Genomic DNA, 10,238 nt, shown 5'->3' with positions numbered 1-10,238 from the left:
ATGTGGGGTATGGGAGTGGTGTGGCTGTGTGAGACCGCGGTGTGTGTGAGAATGTGTGTGGGGCGTGGGGTGTGCAACTGTGCATGAGCGTGTGTGAGAACGTGTGTGACGTCTGTGAGTGTGTGGGTGTGAGTGTGTATGTATGTGTGAGTATGTGACAGTGTGTGCCAAGGGGAGGTGGTGGCCGGGCAGGGAGAGGCAGGTAGAGTCACCGGGCAGTTTAACAAATATTTATTGAGCACTTTCTGTGTGCCAGGTGCTGTGCAAGGTGCTGAGATGAGTAAGCCTGGCCCCTGCCTGGAGGCCCTGTCAGCCCCACAGGGGAGAGAAACTTGGAAACAGGTAAGTGGAGTAAAAGAACAGACTGAAATAAATCCTTCACAAAACTACAACAAGTTTACCCAATTCACCCAGGAGGGCAGGGAAAATGAGACTTCCCCAGAACTGGGGGAGGGGTAGGCTGTGGGGAGAATCCGGGAACTCTCTCAGGGAGGCCCAGGGCCAAAGCCTGCCCCCACCACATGCCCCCAGCAGACACACCCAAACATGGGAGGGGTGACCTCCCTCCGACCTGCCCCGCAGCACACCCGGTTGCAGAAGCAGATAAGAGGTGACCAGCAGCCCCGGGGCAGGACCTGAACAGCCCAGCCCCACCCAAGGAGCCGCACACCCCTGGGCAGAGACGGGGCCCATCTCTGGGGTGGGTCGGTCAACTCTGGTTCCAAGTGGCTCCTGAGCTGGTGAGAGTTGGGGGTATGGGGGAGCTGACACCTGATGGAGAGGACAGCAAGGAGGGGGAATGAGAAAGTCCAGGCCTGGGGTCTGTGTCTGGGCTCTGCAGTGTCCTGAGAGGGAAGAGTGTGGAGAGCGGTGATGGGGCAAAAGATATCTTGAATAAGAAACATGTACCTCAAAAAAAAAAAAAAAAGGAAGTCCCTTACAGGGAGCAGCGGAGCCCTCTGTGTCTCCCCAACGCCAGGGCTGCCCAGGCGGCCTCCCAGTTTCCCCTCCCAGAGCCGCAGCATGGGGCTACTGCCATCCGGGCCCCCACAGAGGGAGGAGCCCTCAGATCTGGCTTCCCGCTCACCTGGCGGGGAGGGTGACCTTGGACCAGCCACTAGCCTCAACAGGGACACGGGGACGCCCAATCTCCTCAAAGGGCTATGGTGTGGATAAAATGAGATAATGGGATGAGGAAAGCACCTCATAAACAGAAAATGGCAGGACAAAGGTCGGGAGTGTAGTGCTGGGCCCAGAGCCATCTCCCAGCCCTTCGGCAGAGGATGAAGGGGCCCCGGCCCCAGGGTCCCAGCTCCCCTCCCCCTCAGACCCTCTGGTGCACACCCAGGGCTGGCGACTCCATTTTAGAACTGAAGACACTGACAATCGGGGCCTTGTTCTCTGAGTCCCTAAGGTTCGGCCGGCACTCCTGGCTAGGCAACTTCAGGCGACCAGGGTCACCTCTCTTTAGGGTGTAAGACCCCCCAAAATAACATGGGCTGAGAAATTAGCACAGTGCCTAGCATGTCTTCATTTCCAAGAAATGAGGTCATTCTGAGGCTAAGTCGCCGAAGGCTCCCCAGCTGAGAGGTGGCCTGACGGGCCTGGACGCCAGGGCTGTTTGAGGCTAACCCCTCCCCTTACTCTCCTCAACTAACTTGCCAGTACAGCTATAGGAACACTTTGCCCAAAATGGCTCCAGAAGATTCCAGCATCTGGATGGTGACCCCACCATCCTCTCCAACTTCCCCACTTTCCTTTTTGCCAGTGTTTCTCCAGAGCAAGCCCATCTTCCACACGTCTGGTTTTCTAAGCTCCCTTCCTTACCCGCGGTCTTCAGTGAATAATCTGGTATTTCTAAGACAACTAAAGAGCATTCCAAACTTACAACATGCCTTTTTAATGTGCTCTCTGGAATCTGAAGCCTTAAACTTAAGGAGCTTTCCAATGGAAGGTACCCTTCATGAGGAACCATACACCCCCTGTTAGCAAAATGTCCTCTCCAAGAACCTGTCTGCAGGGTCACTGGGGAGACAGAGTAACACAGTTCCGGAATGAACTGAGGATTAAGTCGGAAGAGCCCTAACCCTGGGGACACCCTCAGGGAAAAAGCTACTGAGCACCAAGGTGCTGTCCTGGCAGCCTTGGCTGAGTCACTGGCCCAGTTGAACCTCACCTTCTGCATCTGTAGAATGGGAGGGATAAACCTCCCTCTCCCTTTTTGGGAGAAGAGGAGGTGGGCTGAGCGGCCGTCTAGCACAGTGCCTGGTGTACACTAGGCTGGCAAACGTCTATCCCATCCCCCCCTTCTTTCTCACCAAGTACTCATCTCCGTTTTGTTTTCTCCGTTTATGGCCAACACGGCTGGAATCCAAGGTGTCTATTCCGCAAGGTTGGGTAGCTAATTCTAGACTTCTTAGAGAGCATCGGATCCAAACCCCAGCCTTACAGCACGGAAGCAGGCTGGGAGGGCTGACCTGGCCAAGGTCACAGAGCCAATGTCTGGTGGGAGCAGCAGGGCCGGCCCGGTGTCCGGCTCATGCCCTTGCTTGAACAGAGCCTGGGACACTTTCTCAGTCTCACCTTGTTTCCTTTGCTTGCCCTCCAGCCCCCAGGGCGGCTTGTCTGTAGAGCCAGCTCTCCTGCTCTAGGACACCTGTCCCTACCCTGCAAGCCGGCCTCTGCCTTCCCCTCCAGCCGGGTAACCCGCCTGCTCTGGCCCCTTCCTCCAACCCCGCGGCCTCATCCAATCTGGAGATCCAAATCTCAGTACACAGGGAGCAAAGACGAAGGTTAGAAAAAGCCCCAAAGACACTTTATTGGAGGTCTCTGCCTCCATTCACAGGAGAGAGGAGCCAGGAGCCCCATCCTGAGGGTCCCGGCATCTCCCTGCCCCTCACCGGCCCTGCCGAGGGCCTAGAACAGTCTGTTTGACCACGAACACGTGGTGGGAGAGGAGCAGGGAGCGGAATGTCTTAGAAAAAAATAGATCTCTATGTACATCTGACATATTTATAGCACATAAATTAGGGAGTGCTCCGACCCCTGCCTGCGGAGTCCAAGCACTGAGGTGGAAGCCAGTCCAAAAGCCGGAGGAGGCAGGAGGACCCTGCCCGGCCTCCTCTCTCACGGCGCCCCTGTTGCTTCCCTGGGCCTCCGTGGCTCAGTGCAGGCCTCTGGAGGCGGAGGGCACCGTCTGCAGCTGCTGTCTGGGTGGGGGCTGAGGAGGTACCAGGTAAGGGGAGTGACGCTGGCCCCTGTGGTCAGCCGACAAGTCACGTCAAACCCCAGGGCTCGTTATTCCAAGAGCAGGGCGGAGAGGAGAGGCCACAAGCCCCAGATCCCAGGATGATGGCTGAACAAGGTACCAGAACCTCAGCTTCTCTCTGTGGCCCGGCCCCAGCATGCCCGAACAGTGAGGGCCTAGTGGTCGTCCCAGGAGGGGCTGCAGGCCTCAAGTCCATGGGTTCAGTCCTGGGTCCCATTAGGACCCTCAGTTCCGACTCCCAGCAACCTCCTCCTCCTTCCAGCCGCTGGAGTTTTTGCCAAACTTGTAGACCAGCCGCCGGCCATCCACCCGCTCCAGGATCTCCCGTTTGTAGTAGTACCTGCGTGCGGACAGGGGTGGTCAGACGTGCCCAGGTACGGGGCATCCCGGACTGCTGATGCCCTCGCCCCACCCCAGGCCCGTTATCGTCATAGGGCCTGGCCCACTGGGGTCCAGCCTGAGCCTGACCCACTTCCGGCAGCTTTCCTCTTCTTTCCTCCCACCCTCCTTCCGCCCGTCATGGCACCCTGGCCTAGAAGGTGTCCCCGGTCCCTGATGCCACCCGTGGTTCTGTGGCTCTTATGGCTCTGCCCTGGGGCTTGATCATGAAACCAAGTGGTTTTAGGGCTGGAAGGGACCTTAGTGATCATTCAGGGAGACACTGAGGTCAGACATGCAATCGAATCGACTCAAGAGGGGGAGAGCCAGGTTCAGTGGAGGCCTTGGCTTACGCTCTTTTCACCACGGAGAACTTTTCTCAGGACAAGCCTTACGGATAATGCAAAGGAATGTTGTCAGAGGGTCCCCTGTGTTTGCCCTGCCAGCCTACTGCTCTCTCCGTGTCATCCTTTAACCCACGAAGTAGGCAGCCACTGTTCTCAGCAGACAGGACTCAAACCCGTCAGGAGGGCGGCGGTCAGAGGGGGCCGGGGGAGAGCGGACGAGCCATCCCGGCAGCTCCCGCGGGGGCCGGGCGCCCACTCACCTCATGGCCCTGCTCAGCTTCTCGTAGGTCATGCTGCTGTTCTTCTTCTTTTGGCCCCAAAGCTGGGCCACCGCCTCCGACCGCAGGAACTTGAAGACGCCCTCTTGCCGGTTCTCCCACTTCATGAGGCCTTCATTGAGCTCCGGGTGGATGAGGATGTCCCGGATAAACTCCCACAGGTGGGTGCCTCTGGGGGCTGCAAGGCCGGAGACGTCGGTCAGAGGCCAGGGTGGCTGCTCTCTCCTCCGAAGGTGGCGGGGGCCCCCGCTGGGCCCAGCACGCAGCCCACGCATGGGTGGCCGCGCCGCACCAGGGCTGCTCCCCTCCCGCCTCCCCCACCAGACGGGGACTGCCCCTCACACAGCACAGCTATTTTATGCTCAAATATTGATCCTGTGTCTGGCTGGACTGGACAGTGACTGAGACACATGACTGCCTGAAGGAGCCCACGGCTTGGTGGGTGCCACCGTGAGAAAGCAGACACACCCATAGGTGGTGAGAGCTTGGCAAGTACGGGACCAGAGAGCTGGCCCTGGCCTGGGGGACGAGGGGACAGCTTTCTGGAAAAAAGAGTCCCCTGAAGATAAGAAGCAGCCAGGCCCAGTGTTGGGGAGAAGGGAGGCTGCCAGCACAAAACGGAGGCAAAGAGCCGCTCGGGGTCATCACCTGGCGGTTCCCAGCGTCTGGCTGGCTCGCACTGGGGCCTGAGGCCTGCCACGGGGGCACGGTCCTCTGCCCAAGCCCCTGCGGCCCCGCAGGCCCTCCCAGCACCCACCAGCTGCCCCCTCACACCACTGAGGGTGTCCCAGCAGGCAAGACAGAGCAAGTGCAGAGAGAACTAGAGTGGGTGGGCTGGGCACCTGGGCTCTAGTCCCTCGGGCCTTCTTCCAGGGTCCTCAGTTTCCCCTCATCTCCAGGACCACCGACCCAGGCTCTGCAAGGAGGTGGTGACCAGTACCACACAGCCTCAGGCCCCGTGCGCAGCCATGATGGCGGGAGTGTGGACAGCCAGCGAACACAGGAGGAGAAAGCATCAGCGGCACCTCCAGGAACCCGCCAGGCCTCAGAGTAAAGGGGGTGACCCCAGGAGCTCACCATGTTTGCTCTTCTTGCCCTCCAGACACTCCCGAGACTCTTTGCTCAGCTTTCGAGGCCGACCCCGTTTCCGCTTCCCATGCTTAGGATCCCCCTTCTTATAGTCGGGAAAGCCATCTAAGACAGGGGAGGGGTAAGGTCAGGAGGGGAAGGAATGGGGCGGGGGGGACTCAAGGGGGCAGCTCCTACCCAGGAGGAAAACCCTGCAGGGGAGCAGGGATGAGGGGAAGGACCAGCGTCATGGACACTGCCCACTGGGACACCCCACGGGACCAGGAGGCTCCCTGCACTCACCCCTAGAGAAGAGTTTGCTGTCACTGGAATCCAGGTCCACGTCACTTCCACCGGAGTCTGAGGAGTGGGGGCTCTGGGAAGTACCGGTCCCTAGGGGAGATGGGGTCCGAGTGAGTCCCCCTGCCAACCCACACGTTCTGGGGGATCGGCTGCTGGGGGTCTCAGGACACACTGCCCAGCCTGCTCCTGTTCCTCCCAGAAAGCCTGGGCTCTTGTGCAGGGAACCAAGAGCTGCGGGGTATTTGGGGGGGAAGGGAGGCTGTGGTCCAGAAGAGGGATCTCACCTGCCGTGGAGACATCAGAGCTGCCGGGGGAGGGGGCTCCTGGGCCGTAGCTGCCCGGGAAGTAGGGGCTGGCCTGCCGGCACTCCTCCAGCATCTCCTGGCTGAAGGGGCTTCCCTGGTCTGGGGAGAGGAGGTAAGGGTTCAGAGAGGGCTCAGAGGAACAGGCAGGGACACTAGGCTCCCCAGAGGGCCAGTGACCTGCTGTTTTTCCAGTTGGGGGAAAGTCTGGAGACAGAGAGTCAGCTCTAGTGCTCTGGGGAGAGGCAGAGATGGGATAGGACAAGCTAGGAAATGATGGAGAAAATGAATTCTCACCAAAGGGGCCGAGGGGCTCCTGGAAGGCCGTACTGTCCTTCTCCAGCAGCTCAATGATCCAGCTGAGTTCATCAGGAAAGCTGGAAGCTGATTAGGAAGCGAGGAGGGGTCAGAGCCCTGGCAGGCATCCCACTGCCCCCTCCCCTCAGGGCTTCTTTCTCTGTCTGTGCTCATTGGCCTGGGGCTCCAGGTCCTTCCCACAGCTGTGCTGGCCTCGGCCAGGGGTGTGGGCCGGTCCCTAGGCCAGCCACCCTAACTGAGCGGGAGACAGGCAGGCCTCCCCCTCCAAGTCCTGGGCTCCCAGGGGTGCTGGACTCACTGAGGTCCCACAGCTGGGAATAGAGTTGGTCCCCCAAAGGCCCGAAGACCAGCCGAAGGTCCTCGGGGGCACAGTTGCAGAGCGTGGCCCCGTCCATGTCACACCGTGAGAAGTCGATGGAGCTTGCGTCGTATTTGTTCTTCTCCACTTGGTAGCTGATCCAGTCCAGAACCTGGGCCTTTGACCAGAACTGGGGTTGCTTCCCCGACCAGCTGGCCTTCTCTGCAAGGGACCGTGCAAGTGTCAGTTCAGCCGGAGCCACCTGGACCCTCGCTGCCCATCTGGGCTTCTGTGTGCATCCCCCCTGCCCCCACCAGCCCAAGTCTCTGAGACCCTGCCCAGCAGGGGGAGCAGGGGTGGCAGTCACAGCGCCCTCGCCCAGCACCTCACAGTCGCTCGCTGCCCCTCAGCCTCAGTACCTCAGCCTCTTACAAGTCGCCCCAGCCCCTAGGGCTGGAATTTGCTGCGGGGGGGAAGGGGACACCCGTCCCTGCCTCACTTCCCCATTTATCTAACAGGCTCCTAGAGGGCTGTCTTTCCCTTCCCCAAACACCCCACCCCACCTGCTGAGACCCACCTGTGCCCTCCAGCGGCATCTGAGGGTTGCCCAGGGTCAGCACCAGGTCATCAGCCCCAAAGGTGGCAGCAGGGGGGACAGAAGCCAGAGCGGGGTCCTCTGCACTGTACATAGTACTGAAGTAGTTGCTGAAGACGTTGCTGATCTCACAGGCTGCAGCCATGAGGCTACCTGAGGACGGAGGCCAAGGCTGGTGAGGGCCAGGGTCCTCCCCTCACCCTCCAGCTCTTCTGTTCCAGCCAAACCTGGGCCAGGAGGAGCCTCAAGGGGTGGGGGCGGGGCGCATGGTGAAGGTCAATATCTCTTTGGATACCCCCTCTTCATGAAGGGCTCCAAGACCGCAGAGCCTGCTGTGGGCACCAGGCCTCCTGCTGGGCCCCCTCCTCAGTAACCCCATCCCTGGCCCTTTGAGTCAGATTGGCAGAGTCAGGGCCACTCTGTCCCTCCCTGACACCATGCCTCTTCGACCTTCAGGGCACTCCCACTGCCCGACACTCCTGCTCAGGGGCCCTACAGGCAGAGCCGCTGCAGGTGGGTTGAGAGCTATGCGTCCACTCGACCCCTCTCCGGCTTCCCAGGGCCCAGGCTGGGCAGTACGACAGACAGGTGGTGGTCCTACCTGAGGGGCGGAGTGTGGGTGTGGCAGGCAGGCAGGACTAAGGGACAGCAGGCAGGCAAGAAATCCAGGAGGCAAAGAGCTGCGCCAGGTAGCCAGCTCTGAGGAGTCTAGCCCGCGCTCCCCTCCCGCCCTAAATAGAGGCCTGTGGGAGCTCCTCCCCGAGCCCAGGCCTTTATAGCGCGCCTGGCGGTAACCGGAGCTGGTGGCTCATTGGACAGAGGGGATTTCCTGGCCTTTAGACTGGGCTTCTGGCCCCAGGTGATTTGCATATTTTGTGCCACTTGGCCCGGATCCTGGCAGGCGGTGCTGGGAAATCAGGCCCGGCTGGTTTAATGATTGTCAGAGTCTGTCATCCCGCACCCTCTGGGGTTGGGCACAGGGCACTGGCCTGGGCGGGTGGCAGGAGTCGCGGGGGTAGGCATCTGTACTTTCGGCCACCCTCTGGTGCAGGAAATTCCTCTGGGGGGCCAGGCTGGGGATGGGCTGGAAGGGGGAAGGGGGAAGGGAATGGGGTAGAAGCGGGGAGGAGGACTGCTAGTCCCCAAAAAGGTCTGAGGACAAGGGGGCCTAGCAGGGAGAACAGATAGTGGGGTTGAGGGAATTTTCCTACATGCCCAGGATTCCTGCTGGAAGGCTCTCCGGACACTAGGCAATATTCATGGGCTTATATGGTCTAGCCTCGGGGGCCCGGTGTCCCCATTGTCCCCAGTGTCCTCTGTAGCCTGCTTGCTGGCATCTACTTCAGTGGTAGTCTTGACACGCTTTGCCTGCCCGGACCCCATGCAACCTGCAGCCGCTTCTGGAGAGACCTGGCTCTTCCTCTGCCCCAGCCGGAGCCCTCGGGCCCTGGGGGCGGCTGCAGGTGCTGGGATCCACATGGCGGTGTTTGTCTTCCCTAGTCTCCCTGCCCTCGGCCTAGTTGACCTGTACCTGTCTGCTACCCTCTAGTGGCCAGAAGCCCGACTCCCTGGGTCCTGGCATTCCACGTAGAAAATGGAACGCTCAGTGTTCACCAGGCACATGTAACATAGTCTCCAAAACAAAACACTGTAAGGAATGTGTGATTGTCCCCATTTTAAAACTGAGAACATCCTAGCTCAGGTTGGGGTGGGGTGGGGGGTTACATGACTTGCCCAGGCCACCGGAGCTGGTTAAGTTGGTTAAGTGGCGGGCCTGGTGCTCTTTCCTGATAGCGGGCCTGTCCTGGCTTCAGGGTCCTCCCGCTCAGCCGCTCCGCCAGCCCCTTGCCCTCCCCTTAGGCACAGTGAGTCCTCTGTGTGTGAACACAGACCCCACTGGAGACAGGCAGCCGAGGACGGGGAAGAGGAGGCGGGAGACCAGTGTTCAGGGGACTCCCCAGCTACGTGATTCTTTTTTCCCCATGGGTAAAAACAAGGTTGTTTGGACCTAATATCCCTAAGGTCTCTTCCAGATCTAGTTTTTTATGCATCTAAGATGTAGGATCTGAGTGTCTCCTTCCACACCTCCTTTGTTAATGCCACAACCCTGGGTGGTTCGTGGCCAAGCTTAGCCTCGGTGGATGAAACGGCTCCAAATCAAACAAAACAAAATGACTCCCCCTCCAGAGCTGCCCTTCTTTATCCTCTAGAGCCAGATGACTAAGAAGACCGTCTCCCGGAACCTTCTCTTTGCCCCTGAAAGTGCTGGGCACCTAAGAGAGGGGCTCAGGGTCAGGGCCCCCTCCACTGGGCCAGGGGTCACCGAAGAAGAGCCTGGGGCTCTGGTGGTAGGATTTTCCCCAGCCCTTCAGGGGGCCTCCCCAAAGGAGCCTGAGGCGGGCACACCCTCCACCCAGTCACTCACCCTGGAATGTGGGAGAACCGGCTTCTAGCCCCAGGACGGCTCACATGCTCCCCTGCCCTGGGGGACACCTGGCTCAGGCTCCAGAGGGTGGGATGAGAAGGATGTTTGCCTTCACGGGGCTTCACCAAAGAAATGAGGCTGAGATAAGGAATCCCTATATGGGGGCGCCTGGGTGGCTCAGTGGGTTAAGCCTCTGCCTTCGGCTCAGGTCATGGTCTCAGGGTCCTGGAATCGAGCCCCGCATCGGGCTCTCAGCTCGGCAGTGAGCCTGCTTCCCCCTCTCTCTGCCTGCCTCTCTGCCTACTTGTGATCTCTCTCTCTGTCAAATAAATAAATAAAATCTTAAAAAAAAAAAGTAATCCCTATATGCTAGCACCTTATCTCCAAATATTAAGGTCTTCAATAGCCCAATAATGGGTGATTTTATGGAGGGTAAGTGGGAAAGATGACAGTCTGAGGTCAGTGCCTTGGAGGTGGAGTGGGGAGAAGGTTCTAGGATAGTGGTAGAGGAGCTGTGGAGTAAGCCTTCCCAATACCCTGCCAATGGCAGGAAAAGCCCATTGGCCCTCCCCATGAAGCTTGCTCAGACAATGGCACAGCCTCATCCCTGGGATATGGGATGGCAAGAGCACTGTCTCCCAACCCTATAAAGGGACAG

The 10,238-nt window shown here is 59.4% G+C and overlaps 1 protein-coding gene across 1 annotated transcript; it reads right to left on the bottom strand.

Annotated features, from left to right (window-relative positions):
* Positions 1-2,793: 2,793 nt before the first annotated feature.
* Positions 2,794-7,949, bottom strand: ELF3 (E74 like ETS transcription factor 3). Its single transcript, XM_032878254.1, has 9 exons — positions 7,757-7,949; positions 7,138-7,308; positions 6,561-6,782; positions 6,242-6,328; positions 5,927-6,046; positions 5,643-5,732; positions 5,349-5,465; positions 4,254-4,449; positions 2,794-3,608 (listed from the first exon to the last, which is right to left on the bottom strand). Exons 2-9 carry the CDS (start codon positions 7,298-7,300, stop codon positions 3,494-3,496), a joined length of 1,110 nt encoding a protein of 369 aa, XP_032734145.1. The 5' UTR covers positions 7,301-7,308; positions 7,757-7,949; the 3' UTR covers positions 2,794-3,493.
* Positions 7,950-10,238: the final 2,289 nt, after the last annotated feature.

Source organism: Lontra canadensis, unplaced genomic scaffold (assembly GCF_010015895.1).
Source record: "Lontra canadensis isolate GAN:19392208 unplaced genomic scaffold, GSC_riverotter_1.0 scaffold63, whole genome shotgun sequence".
NCBI lineage: Eukaryota > Metazoa > Chordata > Mammalia > Carnivora > Mustelidae > Lontra > Lontra canadensis.
Note: the sequence above shows the minus strand (reverse complement) of the source record. Positions and strands in the feature narration are given on the sequence as shown.